At 38.2% G+C, this 24267-nt stretch overlaps 1 protein-coding gene across 4 annotated transcripts in view; it reads left to right on the forward strand.

Moving 5' to 3' along the window:
- LOC145989888 (uncharacterized) overlaps positions 1-24267 on the forward strand; it is a 174979-nt gene that overhangs the window by 119757 nt on the left and 30955 nt on the right. For all 4 annotated transcript variants that reach the window (XM_083125368.1, XM_083125365.1, XM_083125366.1 and 1 more), the window contains 7 exons: positions 13269-13557; positions 15164-15237; positions 15755-15970; positions 17912-18045; positions 21919-22003; positions 22544-22639; positions 23521-23693. In XM_083125368.1, coding sequence (XP_082981494.1) covers positions 13269-13557; positions 15164-15237; positions 15755-15970; positions 17912-18045; positions 21919-22003; positions 22544-22639; positions 23521-23693 — 1067 coding nt within the window. The remainder of the gene's footprint in view (positions 1-13268; positions 13558-15163; positions 15238-15754; positions 15971-17911; positions 18046-21918; positions 22004-22543; positions 22640-23520; positions 23694-24267) is intronic.

The raw sequence follows: 24267 nt of genomic DNA on the forward strand, positions 1-24267 counted from the left end.
TATTTCATTGTACTCAAATATCACGTGCATGCATTATATATAAAAAGTTGAATATTGGACACAACGAATTCTCTGTGTTCCCCTTCCGCTAGCAGTTGGTTTGACAACAGCGCAAGAGCGCTGGCAGCGTATTGGCTGAACTCATGTTCCTTCTAAAAGCGTACGTCGTATAGTTCTTTGTAAAAGCGTACGGAAGAGAAATTCTCAGAATGCCAGGGTTTATTTAAGGATTTGGAGCTTAAAACAATCAACTGCATTTACTCTTTCCTGGAAGAAAGTTTTTAACAGGCGCCACGGGTGAACTCTGCCGTTCACGTGGTTCCAGGTTTTTAAGATTTTGGGGCTCTCGCAAGTTGCTGGATGTTATAAACATGGTGCGTGAGCGTTTGGTCATCATTCCAGTCATAATTTTTCCTATCTAATGGGGTGTAAGGTGCGACCGTTTCCGAACATTCAAATGTCAACCTTCCTTCCACGTAGTACACCCTGGACTCAGTGGCGTACCCAGGATTTTCGGAAGGGAGGGGTTATGTAGCCTATACATTTTTTAGTAATTGGTCCTCATTTTGCCATTTTTTTTCCAGCCTTTGACTTTCTTTTTTTAGGAATTCTGGACCAAAGTGGGGTTATGACCCCCACCTACCCCCCCCCCCCCCCCTTGGGCATGCCACTGCCTGGACTGCATTTTGCAGACTAGCGAGTCTGGCGTGTGGATTCTCAGCTAGTATATTTGGATTGATTGAGTTGGTGTTTTAAGTCCACTTTATGCACAGTAAGGCTAATTGAGACTGGACGTACAGTTTATATTTCTATCCGAACCACTACGTGCCTCCACCGGGTATCGAACCCGGGTCCCCTTGATTACAAGACGACGATGCTATCACTACGCCATCGGGGAAGGCTCTCTCAGCAGCCAGTTTATTTCAGGATTGGTAAAGGTTCAGGAAAGCATAAATTCTAATAGGTTCTATCGGGTTCTGTAACAGGACCGGAACTTTTTTATCGCACAATTTAAGTTCGGACCAGGTTTCATTTCATAAGCAAGTAACACGTGTCACTTGTCGCTTCGGTCTGAAAGCTCCCTAAGATTTACCCGGTTGCCCCACATAACGGTTCGGATCTCACTTTAAACTGAATTTAATGTAAGTGTGGAGGTAAGGGAGTAAACTAAAAGTGACAAGGCCTTCACGTTGGCGTAGTGGTATCCTCGTCGCCTTATGCTCGCTTTAGACGAAAGCATTTTCCTTAGCATTTTTCTTCTTAACATTTATGCCATGACCAAAAGTGAGAAATGTTATGGCATTTCTCAAGGATAGAACCGGCACTATTTCCGTAGCATTTTTCGTAGCATAACCAATCAGAAGCGACCTTATGGTCACGAGTGCAAATGTAATGGCGGTCGCGTGAGATATAAACAAAAACAACGAATCACTTCACACATTTAAACGACGATAACTATTCAACCGAGAAGAATATCGCTTCGTATTAAATGGTTTTAGGTAGAGAAGAATGGCGCTGATTAAATACATACTTTACAAAGTTTACTGTTCACGTATGGAAGAATATTTTAGCTTTTTCAATTGTAAACACCGTGCACACATTGACGGTGTAACTCGACGTGCCTTTCGTACTGTATGTATTGTACATTGTAATTGAAACAGCTAACCAAAATGTTCCATAAAATGCTTTCGTGTAAAGTACTAACTGTTATAAAGATTTTTGGATGCATTTACGTAGCATTTATTCTAGGCAAAAATGTTAAAGGAAATGCTTTCGTCCAAAGCCGGCTTTAGGCCAGTGGTTCTCAACTTTTTCCAGTCTGGGACCCACCTTCAAGTATGTTACACTTCATGGGACCCATAAGCATGGGTGCCGGCAGAATTACTTGTAGGGGTGTGCACCCAGTTTATAATATTTTTGCCGTCATTGAGTACTTTAAGAAGCACCCTTTAACGATTGCTTAAATAAATTACACATACGTCATTCTAGGAAAGTAAATATGTAATTGAAATACTAATTTACTCTAGTCATCTAACTAAACACATGCTGAAATTGAAAACATTTTTTTTTTTTACTCGATGAACTAATGTGAAGGTTGGGGCTTCCTTTCCCTCATAAGCTGGGGTATGTTGGGTTCAATGGTGGTTAACTTATGTCGTAAATCTAAGTGCACAATTCTCAGAAGCAAAAACTGCTTATGTTCACTGCCCATTTCATTGCACAGCACAGAAAAAATCTTGAATTTAACAGACGAGATTTGATAAAATTTACAATTTTAACCGCAAGGGTGAAAACCGTTATTAAACCACTCGACATAGTTTTAGCAGTCAGTGCCTCCCGGTGAATATCTGAAATGTAGAGTTTAGAATACGTTCAACACGGGTTGAATTTAAATTGTTAAGACAATATATATTACTAATTTAAATGTAATAGGTTTTTAAGGCACGGGAAATAAATTTTCGAGCCCGACTTCGCGACCCACCAAACGCTCCCTCGGGACCCAGCAGTGGGTCGCGCCCCATAGGTTGAGAAACAATGCCTTAGGCAATATCGAACTATTATTTTATCTATCATATTGATATTTTAATCATATTCAAAAATATTCTCTATCATAATTCTCTTTTGTTTATTTTGACGCTTATTTGAAATTTCCCTGGTTCATTAGTTTCATGATTTCATTTTATATTTAAACGAATTTCCTGTTAACTATTTTTGATTGAAATATTTGAACTCAATTTTTATACAGTAATTTGAAACACCCTATAAACTGTACATATATTATCTTTATCTGGCACGGGCTCCCCTGAGCTACAAGGCCTCAGGCCCCAAGCTGCCTCTCACTAGGGCCGGCTCTGGTGGCAGAAAAGCGAAGTAAAATTAACCAAATCAATCATTCAACTGTTATTTATAATTGCCTTAGAAATAACTCGTTCCTTCCAAATACTGACAATACCTATCAGAGGCTATTTTCCACGTACTATTTGTATTTCATTAAGCAACCTTCGAAGGAAGTTCCGCCTCGTGCCATCACTCAAGCGAGGTTGTTTCCTGCGCCACGGAAATATCAGCCGTGCAGCGTGGCAACAGCGCTCTCGTTCGGGCACAGGTAGGTTCCCTTTGCCCGGCTCGTCACGGCACGTGCGAGCGGATGACTCACCGCCGTCCCACGGTGATTTCTCGAGGGCGGCCACCAGCAAGACAAGTCTAAAGTTTGCGCCCACTCCTTTTTCCCATCACGGGATGGAAAAGTGTTGCCATCTCACGCCCTGGAATTTCGTAAGCGAATTAAAGGATAAACAATTTATTTTTGCTCTGAATAGTCAATGCTATGTTTTCATTCACTTATTGGATTTGTACCCTGTTAGCTCAGTCGTTAGGGCGTCTGACTACCATGCCAGAGACCCGGGTTCGATCCCGGCCGGGGAAAACCGGGATTTTTTCCACCTGTTCAAGCGGCTCCGGCTCCCACCCAGCGTCGTATAAAGTGGGTACCTGGAGGAAACTCTAGGGGGTAAATGCGACAAGGGGCGTGGTGCCGATCACATCACCCCCACCTTTGGCCTTGATCAAGAAAGTGTTGGGCCCTATACGCCTTCATGGCGTGGTGCATTACCGACCCCCAGGGCCCATGACTTGTTGATTACTTCTTGACAAAGTTGCTAATGAGTCCCGGTTTCGATACCTAAGTGAGCACGGTCGTCCGCACAATTTTTTCTCAAGGAGGGAAGGCGTGCTTAAATGGGGGGGGAGGGGATTAGAGAATTCTCATAAAGCATCCCAGCACAAGGATAATTTGCATAGGCACTTATCTGCTGTCTTTCATAGCACTCCTATCGCACATGTTTTCACGCTACAATTTCAAAATTTTAAGTACATGAAGTATTTCCAGATATCTTGGGGGGGAAGGAAGTGCCCCATGGCCCCCTCTGCGGGCGTCCTTGTAATGGACGCACGTATTTCCTGTTATTTAGATTTATCGGAAATGAGTATTACGAGTACATAAAACTTCTTAAGTTTCTTCACTATCTAAATGTGCTAGTAACAACTAGATTTTGTCTTTATTTTCGTGATGATTTTTTATTACTCCCTGTCTCCCCACGTAAAACACCGGAAATTCTACATGAATTTTTCTCCAAATCCCATTTAATTTATACATATTCAGTTCATTTCGTAAATTTTAGTTTGAAATTCTTATACAATTAACAATTTTTCGCAGATTAGTATACCCCAATAACACTTTGACAATGTTTGTTCAAGTCGGAATATATGAAATTGCAAATTTAAACTACGCACATTAAATTAAATATTTTAAACATGGTGTATATACGGTTTAATTGAATTAGAATTTTTGGATACGTCGGAATTACACAGACCCTTTTTTATTGTTAATGTATTTGTATGTGTATATGTGGATGGTGAGAGACGGTAATACGTAAGGTTAAAACATCTGATTGTAAAGGTAACAAAGGTAAAGTGCTCCCCTGTGCTTAGCACCACACCATGAAGGCGTATAGGGGGTGTGGGGGTAACGCCCCACACTTTCTTGATCCGGTCATGATTGGGGGTGATGTGATTAGCATCACGCCCCTGACCGCCTTTACCCCTCAGGGTTTCCCCCAGGTACCCATGTCATTCGACGCTGGGTGGGCGCCGGAGCCGCTTCCAACGTTAGAAAAGTTCCAGGATTTGAACCGGCCGTGGTTCGAACCCGGGACCTTGAGCATGGTAGTCAGACAAGTTACCTACTGAGCCACCGCAGCCACTAAAACATCTGATTGTGCCCTTAAATTTTTGGAAAGTTCGCCTTGAAAACCGGGAATTATACTTCAATTTCATCATGGCCCTGGAGTGGCCACTCTGTAATAAGAACAGAAGTAAGTGAGCCAACAATAAGAAGTCAAATTTGTAAACATCCGGTGCACTACCGTACGCAGGACTATTTCGAAGGGGTCCGCGTTCTACAGGGGATACAAAGTACAGAATACAGAATAAAATATTTTGTATTTTTTTTAACCTTCCTTTTAAAATTTGTTAAGTGACAGAAATGGTAATCAGGAGACATTTTAAAGGGGTTTCAATTTGCCACTTTTATTTTCTCCTAGTTCTTTACTGCTTTCATTACGCATTTGAAAATTTTGATTTTCTCAAAATTTCGGAGGTGCTGTATCCTCATCAACCCCTCCCCTGCGTACGCCAATGATCTGCTGAATGCTCCTACAGCTCGATAGAATGTCCTATCTCCAGGATAGTAGAAGGCTTGTGACCCTGGCAACAGTCCTTCCTGTTTGATCGTGATAGTGCGTTAATAATATATAGATGACGCGTTTACTTGGTTAACGTCCAAGACCTGAAGAGAGCTGCCGCCAAGAACTTGGGTGGGGATAAACAACGAGCGAGTTGTTTTCGTCCAATCACACTCAACCTTCAGCCAATGGGCGCAGCTGTCATTCTGCTAGTCTACTCCACGTAGAGTCTGTCACATGACTGCGGAGATGCTGTTGCCGTACTTTGCAACTTCAATGTGAAGGTGCTTGTGCGCGGAGGTACAAGGTGGCGTAGAGTAGATACGTGGCAACACTGTGGATTGAATGTGATTGTTGCAGCTGGTGGGTGCGCTCCTTTGACTTCAAAGCCAACCGGTCGTTAACGTAGCTAGCGTGTCGACTATACCTGTTCATTGTTTTTTGCAATGCAATCAACACATTGCCTCAACTTGTAAACCAATCGTGAACATTCGGACTTCACTCTTAGCCACGTAAATTCCTTTTCAAAATTATAGATCGTTGACCTTTGTTCTTCGTACGTCTGCCCTCTAATTTCACCTCTAAATTTAGTTCATGAAGGCTTAAATGTGTAATGGATTTGAGTTATCACAGAGCGGAATCTTTTTTCCCCAAATGTTGAAGAATATCCAGACCTTAATTATTAATGGAAAGTTCGAGGACACTTGAGCTGTTATGCCTTTGTTCTTCCTCTATGAAAGCCCGCCTGCGTAGACAATCTGGCGCTGGTGCTGTGGCGGGCTGCTGCTAACTTGGAACTCCCGGAGAACCTTCGGGAAATTAACTATGGTTAAATAGAAAGCCAAAGGAATTGTGTGAATATTTAAAAATCTGGAACATTAATGGTTCATTAACAACCTTAATTGCTATATTTAAAAGGTGATTGCAATGGGTTTTGCTTTAAAAAAAAAAAAAAAAAAAAACTCTCCATAGTCAGAAAGCAACGGCGATGGCACTCTGGGACTCATGGCCGTATTTAGAGGGGGTTTGGAGGGTTCAACCCCTCCCCCCCGCCCCAAAACATCTCACATGTTGGATTAATTGAAGTTCGGAAACCAAAACCCGTAACTCATTTTCAAAAAATTAGTCGAAGTTTCACAGAAATACAACAAGGAGACAATGTTGAAACGATCCATCTAGAAATTTCATAAATTTGGAATTCTGAAACTTGAGCCAAACAGTATTTTATCTCAGAATTGCAGCCCACCCACTTCTGCTGTCCACTTGCCAGTATTATTCCTGGGTCAGACTAAAAATTCCCTTATGATTGTCCCAAAATGGCTTTCCAACTTTTAAATTCCCTGTCCGATAAAGGTGGAAATCCCCCTATAGGAGTTCAAACCTCGGATCTCCAGTTTCGTAGCACGTTACGTTCGCGATTGCGGTTACAATACATGCACCGGGCTAAGTTTATAAAAATAATAACTGGTTACATAGTTTTCAAAATTCCAAAAATTAAGTTTTAAGGTCAAACATCAAAAACTTTGACTAAACTTTCCATCTAACTTTTAAAGCATTTTCATGAAGGTATTTAAAATTTAATAACAAAATATAATAATTGTGCATTTCAGTACACTGTATGAAACGTAAAAAAAATATAAAAAACTAAAAAAAAAACTTGTGCTGGATATTCACTCGTCTTCTGCTGGATTGAGTAAGCCTCCTCAAGGATATAACAACAGCAATAATAATAATAATTATTATTATTATTATTTTGCAATAAAATTGGTTTATAATTGATACTCTATTTATTATAATATATTATTATTTCTATTATTCAAATTTCTGGCGACGCCCAAGATAACAATTATGAATAACCCCCCCCCCCCCGAAAATTTTTCCTGCCTATGGCCATGGTGGGACTCGATGCTCTGACCACGTGTCAGCCAATGAAAATGTCACTCTGGCAGGCCCTGGCCCTTCGAGGGTTGCTCCATGGGGTTTAGTTGTGAAGACAGAAATTGAATATTTAAGCCTTTAGTTTAGAAACAAAGGCATATGAATTATGTGTTTATAAACAAAAAATAATAGTAAAATTTAATTTTTCACTACATTACGGACTTAATACATATATCGTATCGGTAATTTCACCGATATGCCTATACCGATACAGTATCAATGAATCTGACCCATTCTTAACTTGCAATGCAAATGTATATATCCTCCCACAAGACAACGTTTTACCAGAGCGTGGAACGACCTCCCCAATGACATAAGAAACTCTTCTTCTCTCGGCCAATTCAAATCAAAATTAAGAAATCATCTTCTGGAGTCAACTTACCAGTACTGAAAACAGGGAAATAAAATTAAACTTTCGTGTAAACTTGTAGGACCAACACCCACAGACTTTTTCTGTAATTTGACTGTTTGTTGTGTGTGTGTTTATGTTTTACGTGTATTTTTTTACTTTTCGTAGTGTATGTATTTTTCTGTTTTTTGCATATTTTTCTTTTTCTTTTTCTTTTTCTTGTGCTTTTCTTTTTTTGGTATCTTAATGTTCTTAGTTTTTATATATTTCATTTTTTGGTATCTTAATGTTTTTAGTTTTTATATATTTCACAAACAGTTAGCTATAAAAATCAATTTATAAAATGTAGAGTAGAGATGGTTAAGTGTAAGAAAAGGCTTGTGCCTTAACTTCGCCATCCAAAACAAGAAATAAATAAGTAAATAAATAAATATATTCTTCACATACTTGTATTTGTAAATTCCAAATCCGTTCAATATGCATTCGTAAATAAAATACTTTTTTTTTTGCTACTTGCACCATTAATTTCACATTTCCACTGAAAAATATGTCATGTATCACATGATCCACGTATCATTTTAAATATAAAAAAAACGAATTCAAGATGGCGGCCGTCCTCGTGACATACTCCAAAAGGTGTCCCCCTAGGTCCATTTTGTATCGCCCATATCGAATTCCATGAAAATACATCACTGCGGATTTTACAAGGGGTGGTAAGGGACTTCTGATACACCCTGTGTAATGCCCCCAGACAAACTTTATAACCTTCCCAACTCCTTATCAACCATGTTGGTAGATGATGACAGGAGGGTGCGAAATCATTTAAGACTGGTGGGGGGGAAGATCTTAATCTACAACCCCCCACAAACATACATATAAATTATACGATATACATTTTTATAATGTTATTAAAAGTAAAAATAAATTACTAAATCAAATTAGTAAATCTAAAATAGATTCTTATTCTTATTAATTAAAAATAAAAATAAATAAATTTGTTACTATTATATACCTATATCCGATATAAAGTAGCAAACTACTTCCTTTACTAACTGGTTATAGATGTTAATAAATTATGAAATAGTTGAAGTGGTTTTATTATGTATAAGTTTTTATTTACTTTTTGCTTTATGTTAATATAAATTAATTAGATTTCATAGTTGTTATTATTTTGCATTCTTTTTTTACTTTTATTGTGACTATTGATGTAGATTTGTTAATGATCTCTTGAGAGAGAAAAAGCATTTAATACTCACAACTACACTAATTTGTGTATGTTTTCGATATTATTCTTAGTACAGTATATTTGAAATTAAAAGTAATTGCTTATCTTTCGTTTGTTGTAATAAAACTCCCCCCCCCCACCGGAATTTTGTGCGGGGATCCCCTTTACAACCTTCAAGTTTTTTTTTACACTCCCCTGGGATTTTCTCTCGCATATTTTAAAGGAACCAGGTGGAGCCGCGGTATCTCAGTCGTTAGGACGTCTTGGCTACCATGCGAGAGACCAGAGTTCGATCCCCGGCGGGGGAGAAACTATTTTTTCCACCTGTTCAATCGGCTCCGGTCCCCACCCATCGTCGTACAAAGTAAGTACCTGGAGGAAACTGGGGGGTAAATGCGGCCAGGGGCGTGGTGCTCATCACATCACCCCCACCTTCGGCCGTGGTCAAGAAAGTGTGGGGTCCTAACTCCACACCCCGCATATGCCTTCATGGCGTGGTGCAATGCACAGGGGAGCACTTTTATATTTTAAAGGGTGCAAAATGGCCATATGTGCCGACGCATCCAAAAAAAAATGTCAACTCATTCATTCATACTTGAATTGTATGTAACGTGCAAATTCGTCTGTAATCACGTGTGGCTCTTGTTGGCTGTCCTTATGTGTTTTTGTCCTTTCATCGAATTCGCCCAATCACGATTCATCCTCAACTTCGCGATTAGCCAAAAGTGGCAGAAAAAGTTATGTAAAATAAATCAATCAAAGCCGTCAGAAAAAATTAACTGAGAAATTTACGTTAAACTTGTGACTTTTATGTATAAATTTCATGACCAGGATTCGATCCCGGGTCCCCAGACATGCCGTGTCATTATTCTACCAACTGAGCTAGACCTGGTTTCGCCTGATTTTTCACTCGTGTTGTTTTGTCTGTATGGAATTGTTTCGGGCAGTGCTACCGCCGCAGTCTTGCCTTGAAACAATTATCACGTCTACGGTGCCTACTGTCTCCCAGCTTAGAGTTGTAAATTGCCTTACGATTTGTACCTCCATTTTCCGCTAAAATCGTAAGGAAATTGTCATTTTTAGTAATCACTCTTTATATTTTGGTATTTTAAGAAAAATATAAATTCAGATGTAAAGGATTTTTCAAATGAAGTTCAAGTGAAGCAAGAATAGTATAAAATTGGAAAATTGTACGAGTCGTAAAGAAAGCGTTACTGTTTCACGAGAATTTAAGGTTGTTCTTATCTAACACTTATCATTTGATATCTCCACGGGTGCTTAACGTCAAAAGATTGTATAATCAGACGAGCAATATTGATAACACTTGCGGGAAATAATCAAATTATAGATAGGAGTAATCAAGCTGTGACACGCTTATCAGGCAGGAGCGTGGGAAGAAAATTGAAATACGAAGTGTCATAAAAATATGAGAATTGAAACTTTGCAGCATGTATCGAAATGAGCAAATTAACTCACTGGTCTGGCCCTTGAACTACGGAGCCACGTATCCTTATCCTCGTTACGGGATTGTTAGTTGTGCCTTTTTCATTGGTGAAGGAGGTGCAGTCGGTGGGGCGTCCGAGTTGCGTTTTAAGTCCACTTTATGCACAGTAAGGCTAATCGGGACTGGACCTACAGTTTAAAGTGGGATCCGAACCATTTTTGCCTTCACCGGGTATCGAACCCGGGACCCCTTGATGACAAGGCGGTGGGGCGTCCGACTATAGCGTAGTAGACCAAGGTTCGATTTCCGATAAGTGCATATACCAGGGGTTTTCAATCTTTTTCCTGTCGTGGATCTCATCCGCTGCCAAAATCTGCACGCTGCTCCCCTCAATAATAATACCAAATAAATACATGTGTTTTGATCATGAAACTGTACTGTCCCGGTCAGAACGGGACGTATGGTCACCCTATATAGCTCCATTTTGTTTGACCCAGAAAGATATGTGTGGTTCATACTGTGAAATACACCCTATAATGAGATTAACGACACTGTCAATTTCATGATCGTACGTAACCGTTAGGTCGTTCGGGTCATGAGCTTCTGAAAGAGAAATCTGCTACGTGAATCGCCGAACAATGGAGTGGCAAGTAAGTGTACGTGGTTTACATGAATTATCTTCTGCCGGTAATGAATACAAATCATTGCTCTTGCAGTTCTAACCACTCGCTGGGGCTGCAAATGAAATTGTCCATTGATAAGTAACAATAGGTTTACACAGGTATTACAGGCACCTGTAATTTGTTTTCAGCAATTAAAGTTACATAAGTGTCTCCTGCGTGCGTAATGTAGAAATTTTAACGACGGGTCTCTTTAACGAAATCTTATTATAACTATTTATGTAAGTTTTACCGTTTATGATTTTTGAATTTAGCTTATCTTGTCCGCACGTTTGTGTGATACTTTTTGTAGTTTTCACTAGGCTCTGTGAATAAAGTGCTGCCAATTCGATGATGATTAGACCTCTGATTTTAGGTTTTTAACTTTTTTCCCCCTTTACAGGTATGTAACAAATAATAAGTTATGTCAGCGTTTCGTTAAAGAAAACGCAACAACTGATGGAGTTTTATAGTGCCTAAAAAAACTATTTTGCTTGTTAGAACCTATTTTAGGTTTATGTGCCTAAATCAAGCCAATTTTTAGGTTTTTATATATTTTTAAAGGTTTTACAGGATTTTTAAGTCGGAGGTATTTGCTTTGTTTGGTCACGAGAAAATTCAATGACGAACGTGTTTGAAACGTACTCTGTCGATTTCCATTCCTCCAAGTGCATGGTGATTTTTCAAAGCTCCAAACAAAGCAAAATGTCTGATGCCACTGTTACCTGTACAATCCAAAGTGGTCCGATCTATGTGATCATGCTCACTTTCGCGCTTTGTGGCAATCATGCCTTGCAAACTAACATTTCGGCATTGAAGTTTGCACCACTGACTATGTTTTTGTTGAAAGATTATTTTCAGCATATAAGATGATCCTCGCAGACAAAATTGCGGAGTTTAACTATGGATAACATGAACAAAGATAGTTGTCTAACCAAATTTCCAATGGTAAGTTCTGCCATCGCCGTAGGTTAGGCAACACACATAAGGTTATGCAAGATAATGCGTATTTCAGTATATGTGTGTCCCATTCTCATTGCCGGTGACAATATAACTAATGAGCATCTTTCAGCAATTTTGAACTGGTTTAGGCCTTTTTTAACCTACTTCAGGATTTTTCGAGCCTAACTTTAGATTTTCTGGACCTATTGTAGGATTTTTAGAGCCAATTTTAGGAACCTAAAACACACTTTTTAGAACCTAAAATTCCTAGGTCTAATGATGATATACAGGGTCAGAGAATACTAAAAATAATTCAGGAGTCAGCTAGCCCTTTTTCTCTGATCCAGCTTTTTTTTCAAGTACACGCTAAGATCGCGAATCTAAGCTAAGCTACGAAGTGATCTTACATTTAATTTATTAATTAATACAAGACTGAATTAAAAGTAATTAATTATTGTGCTGTAATGCTAATATATGGCCGTCTCCACAATATTCCTGCGGATTTTAATATTCGGTTAACAACAGTGCAAAACTTTATTAACGCATGTGTGTTATTCCGATTTAATGATATACGCGATACAAAAAACACACAAACATTAAAAAAAAAATACTGTACTCGTCAGTGGCGGCTATTGGGTTCCAAAACCGGGGGGTGCGCAAGGACAATTTATTTATATTTGAAGATAAGGTTTGGCATAGTGCGTGGGCAAGAGTGGCAAAAAGTAGGGGTGCAACTGCACCCTACGCCCCCCCCCCCCTAATCCTCGCCATTGGTACTAGTTATTTTTTTAAAAAAAAAGTAATGGAAATTTACGTAATCCAACTCAAAATATTGTTAAAAAATTATTTTTAGAACTGGATTTAAAAATTCAATCGCCAGGTGAATTTTTTCTATCCCTGACGATATAAAACATGGACAAGGGATGCTTGAAAGACAGCAGATTAAGTGGTCTCTTTGTGAAAGAATACAGGAAGACAGAACTACTCATCCACAAAGTGTTAATGTTTAAGGATTTTATGATTCGTTTTATTTTACATCGCTTCTTGTGCCATTTTTGGCTAATTAGAGAATATGGGGATGAGTGATGAAATTGATGAATGGACACTCACAAACATCCATGCCCAGGCCAGGATTCGAACCCGGGAACCCTGGTGTTGTACAGCGATGTGCTAACCACTCCGCCACGGGGGCCGGCGAATGTTTAAGAACAGTCAAGTCTTATCCAGTTTTTGTTTAATTAGTGGACTCAAGTCTTAAGTTAATAACATCATTGTACTTTCAATTCTCTTTCAGTTTGATGATTTGTAAAACAATAATAATAATAATACAAGGCAAAACATGATTGTTATGACTGATGGGCAATATATGAAATTTTACTCTTTGATATTTTAATCGTACTTTTTTTTTTGTATATGTGACTAGCAGATGCTGAGCACAAATTTTCATGAGCGCTTTCTTTTCTTTCAGGAATTCACAGATAGCACATCAAACCACAGTGTAACCACAGGAGGCTTCGTCAACCCTGCCGCTACATCAAATGAATTTACAATTTTCCCTCCACCAATTAACAACGTCTCAGTGCCATCTTGTGGGTCAATTGGGAATCACAGTTCTGATGGAACAGTTTGCTTTGAGCCTCTGCCTGATATCAAGCCTCGTCCACCAAGAATAGCCCGCTCGAGCTCCTTGCAACAGAAACGACCTGCTTCCTTCAACAATGTAGTGAGCCATGGCCTCTCTGCGCAGGACTGGTTCAGTAAGTTTGAGTTGTTGTTATTATTTTTAAAATATTTTCTGTCATGTTAGCCTAAGCCTGAATCACACGGATCTCGATTTCCAGTAGGAATGCTGTAGTTGGCGCTGGACTGGCTACCCATTTCTCACATGATACTTGTACCGTACTTGTTGATAGACTTTTGTTCTCATAAGACATTGTGCAGAGCAGACAACCTGTAAAGATGGACGAGCAATTTGAAGATTGTTGTAGGAAAATTACTGCTTTATGCTTTTATTAAAAATTAAAAAAGAAAAGTATGGACTAGATATTGGCTCGAAAAAAATGTGGTAATCAATGCGTACTGAACAAGCTTTTTAATTAACTCTGGTATGCATATTCATATATGAGATTCGCAGAATAATAATAATAAAAAAAACATTTAATACACTTGTAATAATAAGGATTTTCATTGTCGGCTAATCATATTTGTCACGTACACATCTCATCGCTTTTCATAAATACCTAAATATTAATGAACTGGACATGAATGCACTATACGTCATCTGAACTAAAATAGCCAATACTCTGAAACCACAGACAAAAAACTCTCCTGTGTGAACTCACAAAATATCTTCACATGGCCAAACTTTGCTCTGATTGGCTGTTCCACAGAATCCAGTCGAGGAAAGCCAGTAGCAATTAGAACATGGCCTATTCCTCAAAACCAGTCAAGCAGCCAGCCAGGCAGCCATCACTTCCGGGTCAGGTAGCCAGTTCAGCGCCAACTAACGATATCCAGTTCCATGTGATACGGCCTTTATACTGTATGCGCAACCACTGGCATACACAGACATGAGTGTATCAAATGAAAGTGTTAGTGAATTGAAACCTCTATTACCATTTTTGTCTTTTAACAACTTTTGAAAGGAAGGTTCAAGATTGTGTCCCCCCATCCCCTAGAAGCACAGCTATGTAATATCCACCTTTACAGTTCCAGCCTCTTCATATATATTATTATTAATAATAATAAAAACTGCATATGCTAGTGTGTGCAGCATCTTTGTCATTTTATTCATAACTATATTTATAAAGAGCACATTAGTTATTTTATAACAGGTAGCATTTCACAAACTTTTCCATTTGCATCAGTGTACCCAATGGAGTTGGAACACACACACATAGTATGCTGACTCAGTTTCAATATTGTTGTTGTTGGCAAAACACACAATCTTGCAGTTGGCAGGTCTTATTTTTTATGTCAGTTTTTTTTTGTCTTCATAGTATTTTGGAAAGAGATCAACAAATTTGGAGTTGTGCAACTGTACATTACACTGGGTTTTCATTATGTTTTACAAGTTCCATTACAATAATTGAAAACATAGTTTGTACTTCTTAAGATATTATTTCACTTGAAGTGATCCGTCAACACATTTAGTGTGCTTCCACAAGACGTAACTTGAAATCAATCTTCCTACAAAAAAAAAATTGTGAGTGTAGAAGACGGTCACAGTTGTTCAAGCATATATGTACACAATTGACTAACTACTGAATGCTTTCAATTGTATTATAATACATTGTATGAGTTTTGACTCCATTAATACCTTATTGAGTTATTGAGTATTGGATTTCCTTTCTCTTTTTTTAGGTGATCCTCTTGCAAATTTCCCAAGGAATCAACTGAAATATGTAAGAGAGTTAGGAAGCGGTTGGTTTGGACGGGTAAGATAAATATTTCAACAATTTAACTTTACATCCGTTAAACTGTTATCGTTCGCTCAAATAATGAGTGGAATACTTAAGTGCTTAATTATGTTGTAAAAAATATTTTGTTTTACTGTTTCATTTCTCATAGAGATTTTGGTTTTTAGCAAAATATTTCTGCTTAATTTCTTAAAACTTTGAATGCTATTTTACTTCTGATAGATTTATAGAAATTTAATGTATGGTTAATTTTGACCAACTTTATAAATGTATGTTAGTTAATACATGACTGCAGTGCAAAAGAAGCCACATATTTACACATTTACTTTTTAAAAAAGTAGGAAATGAAGACTATGTTTACATCCATAAAACTTATAAGAAAATAGCAAATTACTGCGCTAAATTATAATATATTTATAGACATATCAGTAAAATTATCAGCAATTTTACCGACACACAAATTCGCTGATGCAATAGAGTACCTAATACATACATATACAATATACATATGTGAATATGTTATTATTTCTCATAGGTTGTTGAAGGCGAAGCCCAGGGAATCATAAGCAGAGAAGTTACATCCAATGTAGTAGTAAAAATCCTTCACGAAGATGCCACTCCAACAGATCAAATGTATTTTCTACATGAGGTAAAACACTACAGAGATCTTCGGCACCCAAACATTCTGAGAATGGTTGGTCGATGTCTGGAGACAGATCCATTCCTTGTTCTTCTAGAAGCATGTCCAAGTGTAAGTATCAAGAGCCAATGAAAAAGGGATATTGAAGTTTTTCAGATGAAAAGTAAAGTAAAGTGTTCCCCTGTGCTTTACACCATGCCATGAAGGCATATAGGGGGTGTGGGGTTAGGGCCCCACACTTAGGGTGGCCCTCTTTTGCTACTTATTTTCTCAGGTCAATGAATTTTAATGAAATCTCACATTGTGATATTAGTAGTTAATTTTTCACGTTCATAACCATAATTGATAAATTTAAAAATACATAGATGGTGATAAATCACTTCATTAATATTTTATTATTAAATTCACTGGAGATATTTTTTTACATTCCTGATAGAATTCCAGAACAATGTCTTTATAGTCCCAACAGTGATAATACAATTCTTTGATGCAGGTCATAAATGCAATATGCATGCATGTATAAATATTGTGTATAGTTATAGTTACCATTAAATTAACTAGGTTACATTTAAGTTATTGAAAATAGGATGTCCCATGGATGAATTTGCAAGTAGTCTGTTCTTTTTTACCTACAGATGACCACATAATATTAACATTAATTTTCATTAAAGTACAAATAATCTTGCATATATGTCAGAAGGGGTTAATAAAATTGAAGGAAACTCCTCTACTTGAAAATGAAGATTAACAATTTATTTCTGTATTTTTAACAAACCATTATTTTGTTAATTACTATTAAGGCATAACTTTGAAAGTGATTGTCAGAAATTATACTAGGTCTTCTAAAAATAAATTACTTTGACCATTTGCGATTGTTGTGATTTTATTATATTTAATAATCATCAATTCTTCCTGGCAAAAATTTACTTCAAGAATATGCAAAAATCTTGACTCAAGAAAATTTCCTTCCATGCAAGAAGTAACTAAATTTTGTTACTTGTTACTTGGAAAAGTAACTTCATTACTTCCAAAGACTGGTCAATACACACCACTAGATTATGATCTGATCTGAGCTTTCTGGGCCTTTATACTCTGAAAACTGATTTTGCCACAACTAAATATGAAGCCATGCTTCGGGAAAGAAATATATAGTAGCAAATTAATATTCAGGAATGAAGTACTCACTTCTCCCCAAAACTGTTTTTTATGATGATCTATTAATTCATAATTGGGAGAAGAAAGACGCGGTAGTAGATAAATACAGAGAAACTAGTACTCACTTTATCCGGAAACTGTTTTTTCTTCTTTGTTCTATTAATTTCAGTGGCCACTGCCACCATTTTCATTGGAACTTCTTCTACTGTTCAACAAGTTCCAACGAGGATGGTGGCAGTGGTCACTGAAATTAATAGAACAAAGAAGAAGAAAACCGTTTTCGGATAAAGTGAGTACTAGTTTCTCCATATGTATGATCTATTAATTTTGGTGAGTTCTCCATAGCTGTGCAGTCTGATTCTGTGCTTTGAACTCATACTGTGGGACGGCACTCAGACTCAGGATGGCATGGGTGGGTTTGAATCTGCCTGGGTTCAGTCTCTAGGATCAGTGGAAACCCACCATTGTGAAGAGATTGGGGAGCTACGAGTGATTAGCATAACCTGGTGTCAGAAATCTGTAACGGCTGAGGGTTCGATGTGCTGACCCCACGTCACCCAATTACAAGTTGAAGATTTCCACACCTCTAGGCAGGATTGTGGGAGGAAGACTGGCAGCTGGTAGATCGGCCTAGACCCTTCAAGGGCTGTAGAGCCACGGGTTATTATTAATGTCGGTGGTCACTGCCACCTCTCTCTTGGGAACGTATTGTTTTCAGTGGTCACCAAATGTAATAGATCATCGTAAAAAACAGGTTCGGGAATAAGTGAATACTTCATTTCAGGATGTTAAATATGGATTATTGTATTAATTTGGAGATAATTTAACCTAAGGGCATTAATATGCTGCATTATATGTTGACAAATCAAAAACTTATGTACCATGCTTTATTTTCAGGGAGACTTAAAGACGTTCCTGACACACAACATCCCTACTGCAGAAGCGCTGAGTCAGCAGGGAGTCACATTGTTAATGGGTTGTAATATTGCAGCTGGCCTGCAACACATGCATGACAATGGTTTTGTACACACGTAAGTATAAGTGCAATAGTGTAATTCAGGGTTGCTAACCCACATAGGATGTGCAAAGTTGCCACACATGTAATAATATAGACATATTAAACAATGAATGAAGTTTGTTGATACTGAAATTAAATTATTTGTTAGAAAGCCAATGTCGATGGCAGAGTGGTTAGCACAACATGCTGTGCTGCCAGGGATCCTGGGTTCGAATCCTGGCCTAGGCATGGGTGTTCTTTGTGAGTGTCCCTTCATCAATTTCATTACTCATTGTAATGATTAGCCAAAAGTGGCCGAAAAGCGAAGTAAAATAAACCAAAGCAAACAATCAACAAATGTAAGAAATTTGCCATTCAGCTGGTGTTCAGTGCCTAGGGGGGGACATAGCCCTCCCCTGTCTCAATATCAGACAACCATGGCCTCTGTGCAAACATGACCTTTCTCTCTCATTTGTTTTTGAAGATCACTGCTATATCATTTCTGGCAAATTGGGGGGGGGGGAGAGTTACATCAAGAGGTAGTACAGGTTGGTCGCCCTTCTTAGCCTTTTTTCAGTAATAAACTCTGTGTAATATTACTTCAGAGCTACCCACTCCACGGGAGTTACTTGTGTAAAGTGACGCAGTTCATCTTACAAACCCTATCAAATTTGAGCATACGTGCTCACATGCCAGATGAGTTTAACCTAACAAATTGAAAATTATTATATGATGTGAAGCATCATCACTTGTCCTGTAGATACTCATGAAATAACATTATGTTTTCATAATAATTGTGAGTCACAATGTGCAAGTGAGGATTTTTTGCTTTCATACACACATGCAAAGAAGAAGTTAGTGACCATTTCATGGGTAGAGTTTATAACACTGAAAATGATAATAAATTTGTCAAGATATTGTATTTTTCTTATTTTGCCTAGTTTTTCTGACTCTCTGGGTTTGTTGCAATGGTGAGGATGAATGATGATTGCATAAAATTGATGAAGGTACGTACATAAACACACACACACACACGTGTACACTATGACTCGAAACTAGAATCTTCAGTGGTGAGATAGTGAATTGGTCCATCCAGTGCACTCTGCCACTGGGACAGCATGTGAAAGTTTCGAAGCTGTTAAATATAACATCATAAATGTCATGTTAGTGACCAATTATTATCTTGTATGTACGCATTGCTTGCATTGTAGAATTATTTTCCTGTAGTTTACAGTTATTACAAGCATAAGAAAACAGTTTTTCGTAGTGACATTTCAGGAGAACACACACTTCCTTCATCAGACATTTATTTTCATTTTGACTAAAGATACAGTTATAACAATGGTTAGCAATTTTTTAAACAAAATGAATCCTTTATATAATGGATGTTGTCGATGTTACATTGTTGTAATATAGCAACTTATGAGAGGCAGTCAAATGAAAACTGAACACCCACCATAAAACACATTCCTCGCAAAAGTTGGCAACACTGTTGTTACGTATCGATACTGCCATCTGTAGGGTATGAGAAAACGCATAGGGAAAACGCACAGGTTCACACAGTTGCTTCGTCATTGCTCAGGAGGTGAGCGTAGTGAAAAGTGTGTTCATCCAGCATTGGAAATGGAGGCAAGCAAAGAAGAGCAGAGAGGTGTGGTTCATTTCTTGGCAGCTGATGGTGCTGGAACACGCGAAATTCATTGTCGCATGTCTGCAGTGTATGGCGAACACTGCATGTCCCTGACAAGTGTGCACGAGTGGCAGAAGAGATTCCGCGAAGGACGCACATCAATGCAAGACGTCCATGCGAGTTCCGGTAAGGTCATGATGAGCTGCTTCTTCGACTGCAAAGGCCCTCTGCTTGTCGACTTCCTAGAGCGTGGAGCCACAATCAATGCGCAGTGCTATGCAGACACGTTGCAGAAACTTCAACGTGCCATAAAGTCAAAACACCCTGGAAATCTGTTGGACGGAATCATCCTTCAGACATTTGGCTAGGAAACGCTTGAACATCCTCCGTACAGCCCCGATATTTCCCCTTGTGACTTCCACATTTTTGGTGACCTGAAGAAAGACATTCGTGGACGTATGTTTCATTCGGACGAGGAAGTGCAACAGTGGGTGAGGTTGTGGATCCGTCAGCAACCTACCTCTTTTTACAAGACTGGAATTGATCATCTCTTCTCCCAGTGGAATAAATGTCTTAACACTTGTGGCAGTTACAAACTCCATTGTCACTTTATAGTATGGAAGACTAAATATATATATATATATATATATATATATATATATATTTTGCATATTAAACCATGGCAGCCCGATATTCCATTGAGGAACGAAGGAAGATAGCTGCCTGAATGGAGGTCTTCCAGTCCCCACGCATCGTACAAGAAAAATTCAAGGCCTGGACCGGACGGGATGCACCATCACGCCTGACAATTGGTAGGATCTACGAGAAGTTTGTCCGGACGGGGTCCGTTCAAGACGATTGCAAGGGGAACAGCGGTAGAAAGAGATCTGTCCGAACGGAAGAGAATATCATCTCCGTCCAGGAAGCGATGTTAGCCAGTCCAACCAAGTCCACGCGCAGACTTTCTCTAGAAACTAACATTTCGCAAAAGGTCACTGATTAGAATTTTGCATCGTGACTTAGGAATGAAGCCATACCACTTGCAGATTGTGCAGCAGCTCACAAACGCGGACAAGCAAGCACGTGTGAAGGCTGCAGAAATTCTCTTGGAAATGGTGAACATTGAGCCTGATATTCTGTTCATGTTTTCTGACGAAGCAACATTACACATCAGCGGTCGTGTGAACAAGCACAACTGTATCATATGGGCGACTGAGCACCCGAAGGAAGTTCGAGAGCACATGCGGGATTCCTCAAAGGTGAACGTTTGGTGTGCCGTGAGCAAATTTGGAGTGATTGGACCGTTCTTTTTTGAAGAACAGAACGTCAGGGGAGAGAATTACCTTGCCATGCTCAGCACGTTCATGGAGGAGAACGTACCACTTGCCAGCGAGGGTACTTTCAGCAAGACGGCGCCCCTGCCCATTACAGTCTGCTGGTTCGGGATTACCTGAACGACACGTTCGGTAAACGCTGGATTGGTAGTGGTGGTTCTCTCCCATGGCCAGCACGTTCACCCGACCTGACGTCATGTGATTTTTGGCTGTGGGGCATGGTCAAGGATCGGGTCTACGCCAGCAAACCTCGCAACCTAGACGACCTGAAACACCGCATCACTCATGTCATCGCTGTAATTCCTGTCCAAAGGGCCTAGAGGGCCTTACAAACAACAATGAACAGACTCAATGAGTGCATTGATAGGGATGGGTGCCAAATTGAAACCCTGTAACCAAATCCCTGCTTGTAATCGAAAGTGATTAAACACCCATTTATTGTTAACATCTTTTTGCCTCACCCTGTATAACGGATTCATTTTGTTTAAAAAAATGCTAACCATTGTTATAACTGTATCTTTAGTCAAAATGAAAATAAATGTCTGATGAAGGGAGCATGTGTTCTGAAACATCACAACGAAAAACTGTTTTCTTATGCTTGTAATAACCGTAAACTTCAGGAAAATAATTGTGTACATAGTATATATTTTAATCTTGTACATGAATTTCAATTTCTAAAGCTTCTGCCACAGTATCAAAGGTTTGTACTTTACTTAAAAGACTTGGCCAGTGGTGTTGTAAATGTTTAGAATACCTAAAAAATATTTGAATAAAAACTATACTAAAAGTTAGCAATGTTTTTTTTCAAGGTGACATCAATATAAGTTGGCAGAATATGTAAAACCATTCCTGAATATGCCACTACAATGAATTTTTAAATGCATCTGAAATTGGAACATTCAATTATATTATTTTTAAAGTAGAGTTATGTTATTTTTTGTAGGGATTTAGCAGCACGCAATTGTCTGGTAACTCCTGATCTCAGTGTGAAGATTGGAGACTACGGGACAAGCATAGAAATCTTTAAGGTAAGCTTTTATGTCTGTTTTTAGCATTGTGATATTATTATTGAATATTAATTAGAGATGTAAATACAATTCTAATTACACATTTAACTCACTGGGTCATATAAATGAAAAGGCTGAGAATCTTATGGTCATGTATTAAAAGTGCTTGTTTATCGAATGTTTCTGTACTATAAATGTCAGAAATTTAATTTGATTCCAGTAATGAGAACACTATCATTTCAGAGATAATCCAAGATTATCACAGGACTGAGTAATTCTTAGCATTTTTTTAGCCTGAAAATTTACCAAATTCGTTGGAAAATGACAAAATCTTTCCAATTCCAATTGTTTCACATTACGTTCTAGAGCCAATCATTTCCATCCTACACCCCCATACTGTGCATGTACAACATGTTTTCTGCCAGCTGATCGTGATGTGGACACCACGTGGTATCACATCATTATCCATAAAATGTCCCACATCAGATGCAATGCAGTGATCGTTAAGTGTAAGTGTAAGTTGATTTCAATGTAGTGAAATTTATCCCCTTTCATTTTCAGGATGATTATTACTGTGCTGTTGATGTTGCTCTGCCAATTAGATGGTGTGCCCCAGAAACCCTTTACTGCACTGAGACCACCATAGAAACTAAAGAGGTAAGTTTATTTTGTTTAACGCAAAAAAATGAACATTGTTGACACTGTTAGTGTACAAAAGCTGGTTTTTACATTCCTATTCAGCGTGTATGATACACTGGGGTGAAAAATGCTCAGTATGTCAATAACAGTCATATTATTCAGTAATTTGTCAGTATTTTTATATTTATTTATTTATTTATTTTTATAGCTGGTAAAGTCAGTATTTTTAGTGTTTGTGAAGTTTTTGTTTGGTCCTTTTTGGGAGACTTCCCAGTGAGACAACATCATTTTTCCTTCCCATTGAGACATCATTTTTTTTCCAGTTCAGTTGTAGATAAGACATTTTTTTACATATCTTTTTCCTAACATAGCTAACATAGTAATAATTACTGCCGTACTGGCAAAGTTATTGAAATGTTTCTTGAGTATTCACTTGCCATAAATCTGAAAGAAAAAAATGATATTTACATTTGAGGGCAATGATTTTCCTCTGCTTTTTCACAATGTTATGTTACGAAGTCAACTTTGCAGTGTGTTAATCTTAATTTTTTGTACTAAATGAAAACATTGTGTTCATAAAAATATCCATTTTTTGTCAGTAAAAATGCATGTTGTGACCGTCTTTGGTGTTGTTGGATGCCAGATAATTATTATTTAAGATGAAAAATCAGTTTCACTTGTCAAATGCTAATTTTGATGAATATAGTAAACAAGTTAGTCAGTATTTGACAAGTTTTTATGATTTGTGTTTATTTTTTTATTGAAAGGTAAAATTGGGATTCTACTGTAAAATCTACATTATCATAGTTGCAAGTTTTTTTCTTTGTGGTTGCTCTCTAGGTATACATTTGCCTTTCTTTGTAACAATTCTCCAAAATAAAATATACTTAATTTTACAGGTAACCCAGTCTGCAAATGTTTGGAGTTTTGGTATTTTGCTGTGGGAGATTTGTGAATTTGGAAAACTGCCATACCTGGAACTTAGCGACGAAGAGGTGATAGTCAAAGTCCTCGGTGAACGTAGTCATCAACTAGGACCGCCTACTTTCCCTTGCCTTCATAAACAACATATGTAAGTATGTTAGGTTAACATTTATTTGGCAATGGAACAAAGGTTTCACATGTAATTGTAGTAAATCTTATTGAACATAGTATTGTTTTGGAACAGTAGTATTGTTTTGGAACAGTAACCAATGGAAGCAGGAAGTTTTGGCTCATCTCTGAACCATGGCAGATACAATACACACATATTGTCTTAACAAGTGAAAATTATGGTGAAATCAGGGTTTGAGTTTTGTTTTTTAAGTCCACTTTATGCACAGAAAGGCTAATCGAGATGGGACCTACAGTTCAAAGTGGGATCCGAACCACCATGTGCCTCCACCAAATATGTGAAGTTGGGGGTTGGCTTGGTAGGTGAGTTGGTTGCCATGTGGTACATGTAACTCATATTTCAAGATGCTCTGCCATTTCTTTCTCTTTCTGATCAGAAAGCAACTGTGTCTGTATTTTGGTCATGAATTTAATTGATATTTACCAATCACAAGAAAATAAAAGTGCAGTAATGAGTCCCAAGTGAAAACAGTGAGCCAGCCTTCCATGTGGCCAGGTGGTTTGGGCGATGACGTTACAACATGCTGTAGGAT

Source organism: Lepisma saccharinum, chromosome 7 (genome assembly GCF_977018435.1).
Source record: "Lepisma saccharinum chromosome 7, izLepSacc3.1, whole genome shotgun sequence".
NCBI classification, from domain to species: domain Eukaryota; kingdom Metazoa; phylum Arthropoda; class Insecta; order Zygentoma; family Lepismatidae; genus Lepisma; species Lepisma saccharinum.